General features: G+C 43.2%; 1 protein-coding gene across 6 annotated transcripts in view; it reads left to right on the top strand.

Moving 5' to 3' along the window:
- Positions 1 to 21,416, top strand: part of BOK (BCL2 family apoptosis regulator BOK) — a 115,310-nt gene that overhangs the window by 57,833 nt on the left and 36,061 nt on the right. For all 6 annotated transcript variants that reach the window (XM_068280628.1, XM_068280626.1, XM_068280627.1 and 3 more), the window contains one exon: positions 10,993 to 11,320. In XM_068280628.1, the coding sequence (XP_068136729.1) occupies positions 11,095 to 11,320 (226 nt within the window). In that variant the 5' untranslated portion in view covers positions 10,993 to 11,094. The remainder of the gene's footprint in view (positions 1 to 10,992; positions 11,321 to 21,416) is intronic.

Genomic DNA, 21,416 nt, shown 5'->3' with positions numbered 1-21,416 from the left:
AACGAAGAAAACCTCTGGGGGGTACTCACCTCGGGTGGAAGAAGCCTCCGGATCCTATTGAGGCTTCCCCCGTCCTCCTCGGTCCCATTGTGGTGGCAAAAATCCTCCCGGATTGGCGGTGATGTAAATATTCACCTCCCCGGCTCCAGCGCAGGCACAGTATCGGCTCTCCGTGCTGAGATAGGCGAAAATAGCCGATCTCCATCGGGTCCGCTCTACTGCACAGGCGCAAATCTCCTGCGCCTGCTCAGTAGAGCGGACCCGACAGAGATCGGCTATTTTCACCTATTTCCCTGCGGAGAGCTGCAACAGCACCCCTGCTGGAGCCAGGAGAGGTAAATAAATCAGCGCTTATCAGCGCTTGCCAGGCTTGTTGAGGGAGGATTCTAGGACTCTTCGGGAGAGCCAGCGCTAGACTGCCTGCAGCTACAGGAGTGGGGGAAGCCTCATTGGGACCCTGAGGCTTCCCCTCCCGAGGTGAGTACCCCCAAGTGGAACCTTTTTTTGTTACAGGTTCTCTTTAAAGGAAACCAGAGCTGAGCATATATAAAAGTTTTATACATACCTGGGGCTTCCTCCAGGCCCATGCACATTGATAGCTCAGCCAGCCACCGGAGAGATATGTAGAAGGCACACTTCCTTTGCATACCCTGGCCGCGACTGGCTGAAGTTACGAGAACCGATACCGAAGATGGAGAAGATTGAGGAAGGCGGCGTGAGAGCAATCCGTGTGCATGGGGCTGGAGGAAGCCCCAGGTATGTATAAAACGTTTATGTATGTTCAATTCTGGTACACTTTAAGGTTTAAGATACCATATGCAATTTCTTTGCAGACTTAGGCATGCATGCTGCTTATTGCCTTGAAAGCTGGGTTACTTACAGAGGAAGTGTCTAACACTAAGTTTAGTTTCATTACGGGGCAGAGGGGGTATCGTGTAAATGTTTAGGACTGGACAAGCCTCTTCATCAGCCTCACAGGTCACTTTATATTCTAATATAAAAGTTTTGAAAATGTAATAGGTACATTCCAAGATGTGTCACTTATGTCACCAACTATTAACCTCGATCTGCATTCTGGAGTACATTACACCATGATATAAATATTCGTATTTAAATTCTGATATGGAGTTTCATAACCACTTAGCCAACGTGTCAGTCATTAAGACGAATCTCAACACAAATAAATGTAGCTGTGAGTCATAGTGTAAAGGTCAGGACAACTTAATATGTTAATGGCTCACATAAATTATACGTTCATATTACTGTGGTAGGAACTGGATGCAGGCAAACAACAAGGCAGTGTTGTATGTGAGCCTCACAATGCTGAAGGCAAGGCAGTGTGGTGGATTAGGAACCAGGAGTAGTGCAGCCACTGTGGAGAACCCACTTTACAAATGAGAATTATAAAGATGGCAATCCGCCCCTAAAAAGTGGTGGTAAAAAGTAGAGATCTATTTTCCCAGATCAGTGTTAATTGGGCACCCAAGCAGTGAGCTAGGTGTCTAATGCAGTTGGTAGCCGATAGGCTACTACATAGGAATTCAATGATTGGTTACAACTAGCGGTCATTTTGGTGCCATGCTTAGGAGGTTCAGTTTAGGCACTAAGAGGGGGCTTAAAGTTAGGCATTAGGAGGGGATGGAGGGGTACTTTTTGGACACTTTTAGGCAATTTGAAGGGGGGGGGGCTTGTTTAGGCACTAGGAAGGGGGAGGGGTTGTTGAGGCAGTAGGAGGGGAGATTAGGTTTAGGCATTAGGTGGGGGGTTTCATTTTAGGCACTTGAGGGAGGAGTTGTTTTAGGCAGTTAGAAGGTGGGGGCTCATTTAGGCATTTGGAGGGGTGATTAGGTTTAGGCATTAGTAGGGTTTTTTATTTTAGGAACTAAGAGGGGACGGTTCAAGTGAGAATGGGTGCCAGGTACTGCTTAGTAAATTGCTAATGTAAATTACTGATTTTATTTTACCCATGCCCACAACAAGCAGTGAAGACGCAATACATACTCTATTTTCCAGCTTCTGCCTTTTCAGAAAATAAACCCTTAAGTGCTGACTTATTTTATGTAAGATTTCAGGTTTGAAGAAAACGCTAGTCTATCTGCCTTTCTGTCGCTTTTGTACATTTTTTTTTTCAACAATAGCTTTTATTAGTGCAAAAAGCCAAACAGAAAAAGAACAATAAAACATACAACTTTGACAAAATAAGTTGCAGAAATATCCATATGTAAGACATATTGTGACATATTGTTGATAATAAACGTCATAAAAAAAAATGATGCTAGGGTCGTCTTGAGCGTACATAACTTTAGGAAGCAAGCATTGCATTAGATACATTGTTTGGGGGAATACACTCTGCACGCTCAAACCAATCAGACCAGGGGGTCCAAATTTTCTCAAAATTTTACATGCGATTGGAAATTTAAAAGGTGAGCATCTGCATTAGATACATCTCCTGAATTTTATTAAGAAGGGCTTTAGTGTTGATGCTAGAGGATTTCCACTCTTTGGCTATGAGTGCCTGAGCAGCATTGCAAAACTGAACTAACAGAGAATTTTGGTGTTTGGAAAGGCCAGGAGATAACATATGGAAAAGGGACACCCATGAGTTAAGAGAGACATCAGTTTTGAGAACCTTAGAGGCCAAGTTAAAGCAATATCTCTAAAGTCTATCTACCTCGGGGCAGGCCCACCAACAAAGCAGCTGTCAGCTCTATCCTCACAACCTCTAAATCACTTCTGCGAAGAAATGAATCCCCTGTCATACAACCCACTAGGAGTTTTATACCAATCGTATAAGATGCGGTAGCCTCTTTCTTTCATGATGCAATTTATGGAGGACCTGGATAGTCCTTCAAATATTGAGTCCCAGTCATCAGTGGATAAAACAGTGACAAACCTATCCTCCCATCTAGCCATAGCGGGAGTGGTGGGGGACATTTTATCATACCAAACTTCATAATACATTAGAGAGATAAGGCCCGGCTTATGAGAGTATGAAAGAAATTCCTTGGCTAGAATGGAGGGTTGAAAATCTATGCCATGTTTGAGCCTTAAGGACAGAAAATGGCGTAATTGGAAAAAACTAAAAAATTGGGCCGGGGGAAGATCAAGCTTAGATTTTATCTCATCCCATGGCAGAAGGACTGAATCGTGCAAAAAGGTCTTTAATCTTCAAGCAGCCAAGAGTTAACCAGTGGTGCCCGGCCCCCAATTCCTGACCTGGGGGAAAGTCGCTATTGAGAAGAACCGATTCCTCCAAGGAGCCCAATCTCAGGATCCCCAGGTGCCTAGCCAGGCCTTTCCATATAGATAGAGATTCTTTAATAATAGTGAGAGGGGAATCCTGTGGCAGAATAGGGTGCTTAGTCCATAAGAGGGAGCTAAGAGGAAAAGGAAAGACCAGGGCCGTTTCCAAATCGACCCATCTAGTGAAACCCGGCTTAGAGGACCACTGGGCGAGTTAAGCTAGCCATGAGGCTTGATAGTATTGCATAAGCTAAGGAGCCCCCAGACCACCCCTAGATCTATCCCTAGCCAAATCTTGGTACCGAATCCTCGGCTGCTTCCCAGCCCAAACAAACGAGCCAAAGTGGGATTGCAATTTGTTTATATCTGAAACAGATACTTGAATGGGCAAAGAGCGGAATAAATATAGGATTTTTGGGAGAGCAGTCATTTTGAGGGCGTTTATCCTGCCCAAAAGAGAGAGGTTAGTGTTGCCATTCTCTTAGAAGAGCATGTAACTTATTTATCATGGGTGTCTAATTAGCAGCATACAAACGATCCATTGAGGGAGTGATCAATACCCCTCTAGGTATTTCATACCCCGTGGCTGGAGTTTGAAGGGAAAGGAAGCAGCCAAGGATTCTTGTTGTGAAGGGGACATGCAAAAAAAACCATAGCCTCTGATTTTGATTTATTAACCTTAAATCCTGAAACTGTGCAGAACCCCTCTAACACATCATACAAAACTGGGAGAGAAACATGGGGGGAGGGCAAAGTAAAAGCCGTGTCATCGGCGAACAAGGCAACCTTAAATTCCCTATTACCCACCTTTATGCCTGAGATATCTGGAGACCTCCTAACCAGTATAGACATTGGCTCAACCAGTATAGCCAGCAGCTCAGTAGATGTTTTTTCTCTGTGCACCAGCAAATCACACATCAGTAACTGTGAACTGCCACCTTATTCAGCTGCATTTAAATCTTTCTTGTTAATGCATCCCTTTTATGTTTTAGGTTCACATAATAATTTGGTTGAGGTCCAAGCTTACTCTGGTCTGCCCTTGCTGTGGCCTGTTTTTGTTTATTTTGCTTAGTATGTGAGAACAGCCTAAAGGCTAACTACAGTGGCGACTTAAATGTCAGTTCCTAAGTGATTTAACCTTGTACTGGCAGTCACGTCACTTTCAGCTGATCGAAATCAACAATACGGACAAGGAAAACAGAGAGAAATGCAGCCTGTATGTATTTAGAGAGTTTAGCCTGTCTAATTCCCCCTCATCTGTGTCTTATCACAAGTTGTAATGCGATCTCACCCCTGTGCCACATGACTGCCTATGGCAGATAAGCTAATTGGTAAACACAGGATGTTAACAATATGTCTGCTTCCATGAAAACAGGAAGTAGAAACTCTGCAGATTTATTGTAGGATTTGTATTAGGTGTAACAAACAAATGTTTTTCTGTAAAGGTTATTATGCTGTCGCTTATCTTTTAGAGCAGAGAGGAAGCTCTGAGTTCAGGTCCGCTTTAAAGTGGTTAAACTGCTATAGATAAAAATCACCCGTGTATTTAAAAACCTTCCTATTAACTTGGGTATCGGGGGAATTCCACATGTAATGTTCATCACAGTTTTATTTCAGGTTCCACAAATATTGTGCAAGTCAGAGTAAAAGATAGGTCAGATGCTGCAATGCAGATTATACATAAAAACATACTAGAAAAATGTTACTAGTGCTGGAGGAAAGATTTGAGGGTTTGTCATATACAATATATTATTCATTAATCGAGCAGACAAAATGGGCATATTGCACAATAAGCTAGTTACTATATAACGAGATTAAAAAATAAATCATAAAACAAATCTTTGTAATAACTACTCGTACAGGAGCTTCCAACACAACACAACTAACACAACAGTTATTACACATATATTAGCTATGGATAGTTAGAGCAGAAGATAGAACTCATTTAGAGTATTTGCTGCCTTCTGTATCCCTACTGTATAGATCACCCCTCTTGTATCAGTAATAGGTGGCAGGGAGCCTTTCCATTCCCTGGCTGGGCTACTCTGGAACCCCCCTCACCCCTCCTCTCGGTATCTACTGATAGTACCCTTTATATCACAAGAAGCAGTCCAGCATAGATGCAAGGTCTGACCCACAGGGGCAATTTCAGGGCAGTTGCACCTCTGAAACCCTGTGAAATTGGTCTGGTTAGCTTCAATGCATTTCACTTTCATAAATATATTTACCATTAAGTCATTTCTACTTTTACTTCTCACACACTGGGCCATATGAAATTACATTTTTCTCCTGAATTTTCTCCTGGGTGATATTTTAAAATGTGTCAATAAAATGCATTTTAAACCATCAGAAAGCAAGAAAAGGTTTAAAATAATTTTGATAGTCCTTTTTCATTTATTTTTGGGTACTTTTTTAGTTGAAAAGTGCTGGAAAGTTATTCTAATTTGAAGATGAAAAATTATCTCCTGGGAGAAAACTCAGGTGAAAAACTGAATTGCATATGGCCTCCTGGCCTTTATTCAATTCACTTTTTCTCTTAAGTTTTCTCCTAGGAGATATTGTTTCATCTTCTGTGAAAAAGTGAATTGAATAAGGCCTGAACCCCCTAGGTGGTGCTTAGCACTAAAATTCACCTAATAGGCGACCAACCGAAACACCCCCCCTCACCTTACCCTAGGTGGGTGATAAACCTTAAACCAACTAATCCTTAAGATCTCCCCCTCCCTCCACCATACGTGCCCATGAAAAACTATTACTGTAAATTTGAGCACCGGGCTCACCCCATAAAATAGTGGGTGCCAGGGCCACCTGAAATGCAAATTGCACCTACAAATATTGGGCATGGAGATATCAACAAGTCTTTCACAGGTACCTAAACGTAATGGCGCGTATTCCGCCCAAACGTATGTGCCCCCTCAAAAAAACATAAAGACTAAGACTTAATAAGCTCAGGTAGATCTGTCCCAGAATTCTCAGGAAGAGATCTGCTCATGTTTGGTTATCCAAAACTGGGTTATCCAGACCTAGTAAGTATGGAAATCCAGCCACGCAGCCTTCCGCTCCATCCATTTACCTTGTCATCTAATGGCCTCCATAGCAATTCAGAGTCCTAACAGCAGTCACATAGAGGTTAATTCCTAAAACAAATCTGGTAACTGATCTCTCCTTATCTGATTATCTCATGTTTTATCAGTCTCGGCTCATGTTGTATCTCTACTTCAGATTGATGATATAAGCACAACTTAATTTTACTATGGGCACGCTATGCATGCTACTGGCAGCGTAGCGTGCGCTGCTTAGCAAGGGCCGATCCTCGTGAATGTTGTGCGATAGTGACGTATCTCTACCGCGATGCTTCACTAGCACGGCTGCTACTACGTTAAGTAACGCAGTAGCAGCCACGCTAGTGAAGCATCGCGGTATATCCCTCTCACTTCAGGTGTACTTTAAAGAGAACCCGAGGTGTGTTTAAAGAATGTTATCTGCATACAGAGGCTGGATCTGCCTATACAGCCCAGCCTCTGTTGCTATCCCAAACCCCACTAAGGTTCCCCTGAACTCTGCAATCCCTCATAAATCACAGCCATGCTGTGAGGCTGTGTTTACATCTGTAGTGTCAATCTCAGCTGCTCCCCCACCTCCTGCATAGCTCCGGTCCCTGCCCTCGTCCCTTCCCTCCAATCAGCAGGGAGGGAAGGGACGGGGGCGGGGACTGGAGTTCTGCAGGAGGCGGGGAGAGCAGCAGACTGACACTATAGAGATAAACACAGCCAGCTCTGACAAGCTGTTTGTCAGCAGCGTGGCTGTGATTTATGAGGGATTGCAGAGGGACCTTAGGGGGGGTTGGGATAGCAACAGAGGCTGGTCTGTATAGGCAGATCCAGCCTCTGTATGCAGATAATATTCTTCAAACCCACCTCGGGTTCTCTTTAAATGTCAGTAACTGGTCTATCCAGCGAACAGTGATGTATCTCATTATGTAAATCTAAATTCAAACTCAAAGTTATCTTTATCGTTAACCATAAAGCCATATAAAAATATTAAGAGCCATGCATGCACCAGCGGACAGTTAGGCCCCGTTTACCCTTAATCAATTGGTATGCGTTAGTTCGCGTTGGTATGCGGTTTTTCCATAGCAGTGCATTGGGAGAAGATTTCAGTTAAAACGTAATAGGAAAAACATGGGCATTACTTTGAAAATCAGTTTTCTTTCAGTTATAACTGAGAGCAACTGTGTAAATCTTTTTTTACAATGCACTGCGATGGAAAAAACACATACTAACGCATACCAATGCATACCAACGCATTAAGTGTAAAAGGGCCCTTTTACACTTAATGCGTTGGTACGCGTTAGTATGCATTAGTACGTGTTGGTAGGCGTTTTTTTCCATAGCAGTGCATTGTGAAATAGATTTCAGTTAAACGCATTAAGTGGAAACTGTGCATGGGCATTACTTTGAAAATCAGTTTTCTTTCAGTTTTAACTGAGAGCAACTGATTATGTGTAATCGGGGCCTTATGGCTCATGTTAACAGATAGTAATCATTTTTTTTACATGAACTACATGGCAATTCTTGAACACAGATTAAAGTTCAGTTGGTTACGCTGCATTGGCTTTGATACAAATATCAAAAATAATGACATCACTAGTTTAGTACTGAAGAGAAAACAATGTCATGAAAGAATCACTAATTGATTAAAAGCGAAGTGGGTGTAGCTCATTACAAGAGCCAAGCAAGTAATACAGAACATACCACAGAGCCACAACTGAGAATGCTGGGATTCCCACAAGTGTGAACTGTGGCCAGATTCCTGTAATAGTACCTGAGTCATGTTTCAGGAGAACCATCCCTCTTCTTCAGAGGTTTACAGGACTTGTCATTCTGAATTATCCAATAAACAGCAGGATTGCTCATAAAACCAACCGGCGAGCAAAGTTTTCCTTGATGACTGGGTATCTGGTATGTTTCCCAATCTATTGGTATTTCAATAAAAGGGGGTGAGTAAGTAAACCGCATAGGCTCATTATTTATAAGATATGACTTGCCAGAATAGTGTGTGGGCATATTGTTATAGTCTGCCAGTTCATAGCTGTCACCTGCTGTGTTCTGCATTTCATCTTGTTAGATACCAGGACATGGCTGGCAGGAGATTGCACAGAAAAGAATACAATCAGTCCTGGTCATTCAGAGATCATAACTATCTCTACCAGGGCTGGCCTTTTTGTCCCCTTAGGCAATGCATGGTAGCACGTTAAACAATCTAGTGAATGGTAAAATCAACATTGCTTTTTCACGCAGGCTGCGCTGTTGATCTATAGAAACAACCAGTTATCCCCAGATAGACTTGTTCCTTCAGCTGCTCAGTTACCAGTCTACACACATCCAATGTTACTACTTCCATGTAGTATGAAGGCCAACAGATTTGGGATATTTGTGTAGACAATCTATCATATTACATGGAAGAGGTAAAATTGGTCAGTCATTGTCCAATCAAAATTGGATGTCTGTATGGAAACTTACAATATACTTGTCTTGCTCGTATGTATCAATTTATAGGAATCATGAATAGACATGTAGCATGAGATGAATATGTGTATGTATAGTCCCAATGCTACACAGACCTATCCTGTCAATTTTCACTGTAAAAGTTACAAATTCAGGGCTCTGAATGAGTAAATATTTCTCTGCAGTTGGCATAGAGTAACTCTTACTTACAACTCATTACAGGTCTTAAATGTCTGTGTGCTTTCGAAAAAATACTTCTTAGTGCAGGGAACAGATAAAAGGTTCAACAGTTCAAGGTTTGTCTGTATGGAAGCTGAACAAACATTATTATTCACCTGAGACAGGCAACGCTTTACATCTAGGTTTTTAAACAAAAATAAGACTGTGTGATACCAGATAAGTCCTATTTCGCATTAGTAATATAGACACAGTTGTTTATCTAATCAGTTTATTTTCACTTTAGGTTTGCTATAAGGCACAGGTAAGAGGACAGGTAAGAGAATGCTGTTATGTTTTCTCAAAACAAACAGGTATGAAGTTGTGTACAGAACACAGCTGGAGCATCTTGTGAATGTTGTACAAGTAATAGGTGTAAGTACACAGAACACGCTGTACTCTCATTAACTAATTACTGCATGGCGCTGTGGAGAAAAATTTCTAAAATAAGCAGTACAGTATAAGCTTAACAAAGTTCTAAAATAAGCAGTATGAGCTCATAGCTTACAAATGATATCACCACTAGAGATGATGACTGAAATGCTAAGTTATGTTTCAATCAACACTCAGAAGAACTGATACCAGTGAAGAGCTGGAGATACTAGGTCAAAACTGAAAATAGAGCTCTAGCCTGAGAGTTACTTTTTACCAAGACCAAGGCCTGGGACACAAAATACCAGCCCAGGGCGAGCCAGAACCACATGGAATGTATAGGGGGCTAAAACAAACCGAAAAGCCCTCCTACTAAAAACCAACGCTGAGAATAACTAGTGATCTGCCTGGCCGAGGCCATTTTTTCCCCTACTTACCCTGCCTGTTCTAAAATAGTCCTCAGGAACTATTCCATCAGCCACCACCCTCCTCCCCCCCATTGCAACAGGATGCATTGCAAGCCTAGTGACTGGAGACACGTCTGTTCAGCCTCAGTTGAGGCATTGCGTCCCAATCCCTGCCATGTGACATGCCTCGTACATGTGTATTAGGCTTTAGGAAGCCAGTGAAGGCTATGTTCAGCATGATGATGCTTATATGTAGCACTCAGCTATAGGGTTCTATGATAAATAGAGAACATTAACCACTCCAGTGGAAAAAAAAGTAAGCAATTAAAATCGGACAGTACAGGTTTTGGACTAGTCCATATCCTCATGGGGGATTCTCTGGGTTTTCTTTGTTTTCAAACGAATTTCCTAAACGGCAGTTGCTAAGCCTAACTGCCAAAATAATAAGATACCAGCCAGCTCCCCTAACCACAGTTAGACTTAGCAAGTGCAGTTCAGGAAATGCTTTTTAAAACAAAGAAAACCCTGAGAATCCCCCATAAGGAGATGGCCTTGTCCAAAACCTGTCAGTTCTGTCAGATTTTAACTGCTTACTTGTTTCGCTGGAGTGGTCCTTTAAATGGAGTTTCTGTGTTCTCTGCACTACATAGGTTTCCTCTGGGTACTCCAGTTTCCTCATCATCTCTAATGATTTGCTAATTCGCTTTTATTCAAAATTGTCTCTAGGCGGTGGTAAGGATACTAGACTGTGAGACACTGAGTCATCTGTACTTTATCTGTACTGTGAAAGTTTGCATAATATGTCTGTGCTATTTAAATCCTGAAATTAAACAACCATAAATTATTATAGTTAGGAACCAACACAAGTACAGTGAGGAACTTTCAGATTACGCTCACATTGACATAAATTTAGGGATTATTTTTATCCTGACTGAGTTTAGCTTTAGGATATGGATAATGTGTAACATAACTGAAACTGTGTTGACAGTTTTAAAAATAAACACTTATTTTTTCCCAGAGCATGGACCGTCCAAAAATAGCTTCACATAGCATCACGTTCACTTGTTGGCTTTTGCCTGGACTAAAAGAGATGGGCAAAGTACTGCTGATCTAGCGCTGAAGGCATATATGCTGGTACGGAGGAGGAAAATGTGCCCCGTGTGGGAAACCCTCGCTCGCTATAGAAAAATACTGTATAACATTTGTGTAAATATAATTGTGAATATGAGTATCTCTTTTCCTCACAGGCTGTGGCACCAGCTTGGACTCAGGATTCGCTGGATACAACCACCTTCCTTTGATTGGTATCAGCAGAGACTCTTGCCATACCTCAGACTGTGATCCCTAAGATGGAGATGTTACGGCGTTCTTCTGTGTTTGCTGCAGAGGTGTTTGAGGTGTTTGAAAGATCTCCCACTGATAAGGAGCTGGTTGCGCAGGGGAAAGCCTTGTGCAGGGACTTTATCCAGGCCCGGCTACAGCGCGCTGGTCTTGGCTGGAGCAAACCAGAGCATGGCATCTCTTCTTCAGTAGGCGGACGTATGGCAGAGGTGTCAGCCATATTCTTGCGACTAGGTCAGTACAGTGTGTAATGTACATTAAGCAAGCGCGCACACAACAGATCTTTTGATAGATTCTTAATGTCTTAATATTTATATTATATTTATACCTCATGCTATATCCTTCATTCTACCTGAATTTCCAGCCCCCCCTCCAACTACCTGGTGTCACAAAGTTCTTGCAGGACACTCTTCTCAGTTTATCGGTGCCACGTCAACCATCAGTGCAGCTTATAGTAGTTACCCAGGATACAGAGAGGCACCCGCAAAGGCAATTCAATTAAACCTTCTAGGCCCATATGCAATTCACTTTTGCACCCGAGTTTTCTCCTAGGTGATATTTTTACAGCTCCTAAATAAAGTGCCTTTTAAAGCCCCAGCAAGCAAGAAAATACTCAAAATAAATTTGATAGTAGTTTACAACTACATTTTGGTACTTTTCACTTGCAAAATGCTGAAAAGTTATTTTAAAAACAAGATGATAATTTATCTCCTAGGAGAAAACTCAGGTGAAAAAGTGAATTGCATATGGGCCACAGTGTGCTAAATCTGCTCCAAATCCATATTTTTGTACTGCACTAAGACTGTAGAGTAGCAGTATGGCAGAAGGTCATGTAAGGCAAAATATAAAACCCCTACACATCATGGGGGCCCCAGACACAGCTAAATTTTCTCCACAGATATGAGCAAATATATCAGCATACTGTCTCGTACAGATAAAGCCAGTTGTGCCAGAGATGTATAGCTGCCCCCAATGTTGTACACATGTGGGTATTACAGGACATGTCTTGGACAATCTACCAAATATGTTATTAGAATAATCAATGCTTTTCCTGCAGGTTGTCGTGACTACTGATGTCACTTCTTCAGGGGAGTTACCCCACATTGTTTGATTAGAGTCACAATGAGTTTACTGGGTACTCTGTAACTGTTGTTGTCCCAAGTCCTACCTCGTCGAGCCACAGGAGATCTTTCTTGCTCTCAAAAAGCAGAATTATCTTCTGTGTTAAAGGGAACCAGAGACGTTGGGGGGAAGCTTTTATACATACCTGGGGCTTCCTTTAGCCCCATACGCACGGATCGCTCCCACGCCGCCGTCCTCTGCTGCCTGGATCCGCCGGTACCAGGTCCCGTCATTGCCGTGTGTCGGCCAGTCGGCCGGCAGACGCGGCCAATTGTCCGCATCATACGGGGCTCCCTCCATATACGTACGCATGAGGCTGCCTACTGCGCAGCCTCATGCGTACGGGTATGGAGGGAGCCCCTGTGATGCGGACAGTTGGCCGCGTCCACTGGAAGTGACGGGACCCGGTACCACCGGTACAGGAAGCGGAGGATGGCGGCGTGGGAGCGATCCAGGCTTATGGGGCTGGAAGAAGCCCCAGGTATGTATAAAATCTTGTTCTATTTTTTATTAAGGTTCCTCTCTGGTTCCCTTTAAGAAGGCAAATTTATATAGCTTTTTTTTGTTAGTAGGCTTTTGGGGTTCTTTTTGATCCCTTACAAACTCTTATTGGTTTCGGGTCACACTCTCTCTCTGACAGGACCAAATGTACACGAACTTAGCAGCATTGTAATTAAAAAACACTACCCAGCAAAACTTTGCATAGAGTCCCCCTCCTTTAATATAAAGTAATGTCCTAGTTACCATACATATTCCATGGATTAGATTGTGAGCTCCTCTGAGGACAGTCAGTGACATGACTACATACTTTGTAATGTGCTGCAGAAGATGTCAGTGATATGCAAATACATAATAATATGGTAGGACATTAGACTATGACTATGGTAGGACTAGATTGGGAGGTCCTGGGGACAGTCAGTGACATGACTATGTCAATAAATCTAAGTCAATAAATCTAAGAATCTAAGTCAATCTAAAATCAATTACCTGGTGGGTGGGCTAAAATCAATTACGTGATTGGTTGGCTAAAATCAATTACCTGGAGGGAGCATGGGCTAAAATAAATTACCTGGAGGGAGGGTAATCTAAAATCAATTACCTGGACGGAGGGAGGGTGATCTAAAATCAATTACCTGGAGGGAGGGAGCATGGGCTAAAATCAATTACCTGGAGGGAGGGTGATCTAAAATCTATTACCTGGAGGGAGGGAGGGTGATCTAAAATCAATTACCTGGAGGGAGGGTGATCTAAAAACAATTCCCTGGATGGAGGGTGGGCGGGCTAAAATCAATTACCGGGAGGGAGGGTGGGTGATCTAAAATCAATTACCTGGAGGGAGGGTGATCTAAAATCAATTACCTGGAGGGAGGGTGATCTAAAATCAATTACCTGGAGGGAGGGTGAGTAGGTGGGCTAAAATCAATTAACTGGAGGGAGGGTGGGTAGGTGGGCTAAAATCAATTAACTGGAGGGTGGGTGGGTGTTCTAAAAATCAATTCCCCCAATGTTCTAAAAATCAATTCCCTGGAGGGAGGGTGGGTGGGTGGGCTCAAATCAATTTCCTGGAGGGAGGGTGGGTGGGCTCATATCACTTTCCTGGAGGGAGGGTGGGTGGGCTCAAATCAATTTCCTGGAGGGAGGGTGGTTGGGCTCAAATCAATTTCCTGGAGGGAGGGTGGTTGGGCTCAAATCAATTTCCTGGAGGGAGGGTGGGTGGGCTCAAATCAATTTCCTGGAGGGAGGGTGGGTGGGCTCAAATCAATTTCCTGGAGGGAGGGTGGGTGGGCTCAAATCAATTTCCTGGAGGGAGGGTGGGTGGGCTCAAATCAATTTCCTGGAGGGAGGGTGGGTGGGCTCAAATCAATTTCCTGGAGGGAGGGTGGGTGGGCTCAAATCAATTTCCTGGAGGGAGGGTGGGTGGGCTCAAATCAATTCCCTGGAGGGAGGGTGGGTGGGCTCAAATCAATTCCCTAAAGGGAGGGTGGGTGGGCTCAAATCAATTACCTGGGGGGAGGGTGGCTAAAATCAATTACCTGGAGGGAGGGTGGGTGGTCTAAACTCAATTACCTGGAGGAGGGTGGGCTGTTACAATCAATCATTTACCTGGAGGGAGGGTGGGCTGCTGCAATTAATCATTTACCTGGAGGGAGGGTGAGCCGCTACAATTAATCATTTACCTGGAGGGAGGGTGGGCTGCTACAATCAATCATTTACCTGGAGGGAGGGAAGGTGGGCTGCTACAATTAATCATTTACCTGGAGGGAGGGCTGCTACAATTAATCATTTACCTGGAGGGAGGGAGGGTGGGCTGCTACAATCAATCATTTACCTGGAGGGAGGGTGGGCTACAATCAATCATTTATCTGGAGGGAGGGTGGGCTACAATAATTTACCTGGCTGGCGGACTGGCTGCTGGCGCGCTACTTGCAGTCAGTGCTGTGCAGGAAAGTTTTGTGGATGCTGGGAGGGGGGCCTGATTCCGTTCTTCTTTCCCTCACCTTGGGGGCCCCCCTCCTCCTGTTATGCGCGGTGGCAGAAGATTCAGCTACAGGCTCCGGGGTCCAGCAGAGCAGACGCTAGAGCTCCAGCCGCTTGGACCACGTTGTCTCCTCCTCTGCTGCTCGCACTGAATCAGGAAGTAGTGCTAGCAGCATTGCACACTGCAGAGGAGGAGACAGTGTGGGCTAGACGGCTGGAGCTCTAGCATCTGCTCTGCTGGACCCCAGAGCCTGTAGCTGCATCTTCTGCCACCGCGCATAACAGGAGGGGGGCACCAAAGTGAGGGAGAGAGGGAAGGATCGGAGTTGGGACGCCCAGAGGAGAAAAAAATAGATTTAAAAAAAAAAAAAAAAATCTGTGGCAGAACTTATTGGGCCCCAGGACCCACCAGAGAGGTGGAGGTGGGGCCTCCCGAGCAAAATACCGGTACTTTGCTGGGCCAGTCCAAGCCTGTGTGTGTTTATGCATTATGTTTCATCTCAAATGTCAGATGAATCAAATACATAAACCCCCTGGAATACACACACAGCTTGCAGAGAACTGAAGATATATAGTAGCTTTCTTTCAAAGCATCTCAAGGTTGTAGAACCCATGAGGAATCTTAGGCAACTTCTGTCACGTCACAAGTTCCCTAGGTAGTATTTTAATAGGGAATGCACCAGTGTTGCCTGGGTAACACTCCTCAAACACATTCCAAAAAAGACAGGTCACCCATGTGATGTCCAGTGTTCTGGGGAAAGCTTGCAATTCCTTCCTGCAGTGTGACAGAAGTAGGAATATACGGTACTTCCACTAATTCTGATAACATAAGAACGCCTCAATTCAAAGGGGTTTCCTGTGGCAGAAGTCCAGTCTGTCCTGGGAAAGCCTAGGCACAAGGAACTATTAAATGTACCTGCATTTTAATGGTATATTGTAGTCACAATTTCCTGTTTCCACAAGGGGCCGTGTGATTGTATTTAGCTGATTTCACACACTGACACATAGTACTTAAATAATGTTTTTTAAATATAAATCATATTTTTTTTAAACAAACGCTTCTCTAGTCTCCTGGGAATCAGCTGATGTGAATACATCAGAACAGCATTGAGAAGTGTAATGTACTCATAAGGGACTTATGATGAATATCACAGTGAGGCTCATTTACCCAGGGCTGGCACTTCCATAGAGGCAAAGGGGGCAATAGTCCCAGGGCCCCAGAGCCTATGGAGGCCCCCAGGGTGCACCCTCTCCCCTCCAGCTATGGTGACCCATGAGAGTGGGGATGTTTTTTTCATACACTCCATATAGGGAAAAGAGGAGGTGAATAATGGGAACCCCAAAATGCTTTTAGGGGACATATTATAGACACCTTATTATAGTTTGTGATGGCGGTGGGGAGGGGGAGTTGGATCAGACCTGGCAGACGACTCAGGGGCCCTGGGGGTGATTTGATTGCAAGGGAACATCAGGGGGGAAGAGGCAAGTTACTTTTGCCCCAGGGCCTCCTTGTAGCTAGAACCAGCCCTGCATTTACCACCTCTGATTTAGAATATATTTATATTGCCTGCAATTGTACAGCATGGATCAGCATGTTCTGCCTTTTTTAAAGTGAACCTCCAGACTAAAAATCTACTCCGCAGCACTGAAAAGGCTTGGTGTTTCTTTAACAGTTTCGCAGCATCAGAACTTTGTTTTTCTTACCCATGCCTCGGTTTTAGCTGCACAGAACAAAACTGCCCAGGCATTTTCCCCCTGATGCTGTGCAAAGCATGATGGGATTTCTGATGTTGTTGTTCTCGTTCTGCTGTTTTGGTGCAATTTTTATTTTTATTTTTTATTTAAGATTTGAAGCCTAGCGCGCAGCTGGGAGGGGTGATCAGGACACAGGACAGTTGGAACTGTGTCTCATGCTCCCTGTCACCTCCTTTAAACCAAAAAGATGACTGCCCCCATGAAATCACAAATATTTGCCTGTTCTTTTAAAACAGGGTGGGTAAGGGATTAGATTACCTATCTATTTTAATTAACATAACTAATGTAACTTAATGACAGTATTCTTGTTTAGGCTGAAGTTCCCCTTTAAAGAGACACTGAAGCGAAAAAAAATATATGATATAGTGAATTGGTTGTGTACTATGAATAATTACTAGAAGATTACAAGCAAAGAAAATATTCTCATACTTTTATTTTCAGGTATATAGTGTTTTTTCTAACATTGCGTCATTCTATAATATGTGCAGATTACACAACACTCAGCATTCAAAATGAGTCTTTCAGAGCAGTCTGTGAAGTAATGACCTCTCCTCTAGCAGAGGAAAAGTAAATAGTCCAGGAACAGTTGAGATAATAAAAGTCAGATAACAGCCCTCTCCACTACTAACTTAAGGGGCCCATACACTGAGCCGATTTTCTGGCCGACCGATCGATCCAGATCGATCGATCGATCGATCGATTGAAAATCGGTTGGCCAATCGACCGATCGATGGCCGATTTCGATCGATTTCGATGGATTTCTGTCGAACTGGCAGGATGGAAAATTTAGGTCGATCTGATGAGATTGCTTATCATTTTGCATTGGCCTTAATGGAAATCTGATGGCAAAAAAATGCCATCAGATCGAATTTCAATAGATGTCAAACTGAAATCTATTGGAATTCTATCATGGTAAAAAATGTTCTAAAAACGCATCAGATAGATCATTAGATGCATTTCTTATCTATCTGCTGCCAATCTGACGAGTGTATGGGCACCTTTAGTCAGAGAGCTTAATGGCTTGTTTGCATAGAGATAACAACTGGAGTTTCTCAACTCTTCCTGTACTGGAAACAATTACACTGATGTATCTGATCTTAATGTTTTATTTCTTAGCTGTGCTACACATACAAATCATAATATCAGTTTTTTTCCGCTTCAGTGTCTCTTTAAGTAGATTTCAATTAATTTTTTCAATATGGGGACAGTGGTTGCCATTTGGCATATTTGCCTTTGGTTGTAAAAGACTGAGATTTATAGCATTTTCCTTGATGCTATGGGAGAAATGTAGGCACAGCCTTGTCTACACAATGCAGTTAGGTCAACAGAATTCTCTGCAAATGCTTTTCTACATGCAATAAAGAACCAAAATACAGTCTTGTTACACATTTATGAGTCACTGTGTTGATATATGCCATTGATCCTGTTGGGATATGTTGGATTATGTAATAGTTTGTAGTGCCACAACACTGCCAGACAAAGGTAGATCACTATAAAAATATCACAGTGACATGTGGGGATCAATCTTAACAGAAATTATTTTTAGCACTATCCATGTCCCATGATTCCTAATCATTGGTCATCCAATGTAAACAAGAAAATATACAGTAAAATGTTTTTCAATGGTTGATTAAAATGCTTGCTTAGATACTGTTAAACAGGATACATACGATTTAAATGACAGCTGTAGCAGGAGGGATATGGAGGCTACCATATGTATTTCCCTTTAACCTTCCTGGCGGTAAATTCGGGGTAAGCCGCGCAGGAGGTTTTCTCAGGCCCTACTGGGCCGATTTTCTTAATTTTTTTTTTTGCTGGACGCAGCTAGCACTTTGCTAGCTGCACCAGCACACCGATTGCCGCCGCGCCGCGCCCGATCGCCGCTATCCGCCGCTATTCCTAAACGGAGATCGCCGAAGGCGATCGAAGCGGGCGGGGGGATGCCGCTGAGCAGCGGCTATCATGTAGCGACCCCTGGGCTCGCTACATGATTTAACAAAAAAAAAAAAAAACTGCTGCGCTGCCTCCTGGCGGAATTTTTCACACCACCAGGAGGGTTAAGCAATACCAGTTGCCTGGTTGTCCTGCTGATCCTCTGCCTCTTATACTTTCAGCCATAGACCCTGAACAAGCACGCAGATCAGGTGTTTCTGACATTATTATCAGATCTGACAAGATTAGCCGCATGCTTGTTTCTCGTGTTAGGCCCGGTTCACATTAGCTTTTTTTTGCGGATCGGAAACGCGAACGGATCCAATGTTAATCTATGGGACCATACACATCCGTCCGTCCGGATACGTTACCTACATTTCGTTCCCCGGATCGAAAAAATGCTGCAGGCCCTAATTTTCCGGACCGTTGCTCCCTGCGAACCTGAAAAGGAAGGTTTTGCAGGGCAATAGGAACCAATAGAAAACGGAACTTAACAACACACTGGCTATAAAAACCTTTCTAGCCGCTTCCTGAGTACTCGCTATGGTACATCGGCCATCTTGGCTTGTTTGGCACATGGGCCTAGCAGTGCTGCAGGAGTCGGATCCATCCCAGTTCATTGGTTTCTGGAAAGATATGGAAGACATCAGGCCATACAGCATCTAGGACCTGATTGTCCAAGTGCAGGGGAAACCTTTCAAGGAGTAGAGGGTGCGCCCACCATCTCCTGCGAAGAGCAGGCCTCCGTCTCACATAGTAGTAGGTGAAAATTAAAACCGAGGCTATTCCAAGCCAGAAGCTGTAGAAATACACTGGATCCATTGTCCAAACAGCAAGCTCTCTCCTCAACAATGACCACAATGTATTTACAGATCATTCAGTGCTCTGGTGTATATAAAGCTTATGAAATGCTAATTTTAGAACTTCCCCTTTAAAACGGAAACTGATACAAAATGTATGCAAAGCGGATACAAACTGAACTGAAACTGACCGGAAGCGGATTTAAACCGGTCCGCAATGGATCCGTTCGAACGGACAGTTTTGGCACGAAACGCTAATGTGAACCGAGCCTTATTCAGACACTGCTGCAGCCAAATAGACGAGCAAGGCTGCCATGCAACTGGTATCATATTAAAAGGAAATAAATATGGCAGCCTCCATATTCTTCTCACTTCCGCTGTCCTTTAAATTGCTGTTGATTCCTGTGTTCTGCCTTTAGAGGCTTCAGAGAGGTAAATGCAGAGAGATGTGTAAGCTACGGCTTATTCATTTACTGCAGTATGTCTTGCAAGCTGTACAGAATGTGAATAATGTGGTCTAAGAGAAAGATAAACTGTTGCTGTTTAGAGGTAATAAATAAAGCTGAGTGACAAGTGTTTGGTTTGCCAGCAGCTGTCAGGATGCTGATAAGTACTCAGGGTGTGAGAAATGACTGATATCATAATGCCCTTTCAAAGCTGGAAGGAAGACTCTTCATGACATATTTTTGCTAATGCTGGATTAAAGCAGACCTGAACTCAGAACTTACTCTCTGCTCTAAAATAAAAGCAACAGCATAATTACCTTTAAAGAAAAAACATTTCTTTGTTACAGCTAAAACAAATACTGCAATAAATCTGCAGTGTGACTACTTCCTGCTTTCCTGGAAGCAGCCATATTGTTAACGTTCTGTGTTTACCAAATAGATTTCTGCCATGGCAGGCAGCTGACACAGCTGAGGGATCAAATTACAACTTGTGGTTAGTCACGGATGAGGGTGAATTAGTCTCTCTAAATACATACAGGGTGCATTTATGTATGTTTTCTTTCTGTCCTGTGCAAGAGTTCAGGTTCACTTTAACTCACAGACAGTTGAAGAGCCTAATGCTTCATACACACTTGAGATAAAAGTCTTTGGAAAATGAAAGATCACAGACCAATTTTACCCCATTCCATGTAGTATGAGAGCCATACTCTACACAGTCTATTCTATGGAGCTGAGCTCCCCATCAGATAAAATCTTTGCAGGATGCTGCACACAAAGATGCCCGTACACACTCAAAAGATCATTATCTGCAAAATATCTGTTCCTGCAAAAGATCCATTCCATGCAAAATGCATTATAGTCTATGAGATCTGCAGATCATCATACACACTTGGTTTAACAGACTTCATCTGCATATCTGGCAATCATCTGCAGATCTGAAAATCCACCCTGTTGAATCTGATCTGCAGATGATCTGCAGATGATTGTCTGTTAAACCAAGTGTGTATGATGATCTGCAGATCTCATAGACTATAATGCATTTTGCATGGAATGGATATTTTGCAGGAACAGATCTTTTGCAGATAATGATCTTTTGAGTGTGTACGGGCATCTGTGTGTGCAGCATCCTGCAAAGATTTTATTTGTTGGGGAGTGCAGCTCCATAGAATAGACTGTGTAGAGTATGGCTCTCATACTACATGAAGGGTGGTAAGATTGGTCTGTGATCTTGCCTTTTCCAAAGACTTTTATCTCAAGTGTGTATGAAGCATATGGCAAAAAGGAAGGTTTATTTAGTAAAAAAAAAAAAATTCATGACCATCTTTTAAACCACTTCATTTTTTAGCCGTATTGAATAGCTCACTTTTGTACTCTCATATATTATACACAGCAATAAATAAACACATTTTTAAAATTAACTCTCCTGATATTTATTAACTTACACTCTTCTGTGAGGCTAACTTGATCACTGTCATAGGTCTGAAAGAATCATATGACTATTTGAGCTGCCAATGGCAAAACTATTTATAACTAGATTTTTTTTTAAAATAACATGAATGACACTTTGCTCTGGGCTCTGGCTAATAGTAGTATGTAGCAGTGGTGTAACAATAGCCCCTGCAGGGGGGGCCCATGGGGGTGAGGCCTGGTGTGGGGCCCACAGGGGGCTGTTATTAGTGGCATCTATCAGTATGAAGTAATATCAGGGGGCACACCATGGTGGGAATGGGGCCCTACTCTACCCCTCCCTCACCTCAGCCCCCCCCCCCTTCAGTGCTCCCGGCTCCCCTTCAGAAA

The sequence above is a fragment of the Hyperolius riggenbachi genome, chromosome 4 (genome assembly GCF_040937935.1).
Source record: "Hyperolius riggenbachi isolate aHypRig1 chromosome 4, aHypRig1.pri, whole genome shotgun sequence".
Taxonomy (NCBI): Eukaryota; Metazoa; Chordata; class Amphibia; order Anura; family Hyperoliidae; genus Hyperolius; species Hyperolius riggenbachi.
This window is presented reverse-complemented; position numbering and strand designations above follow the sequence as displayed.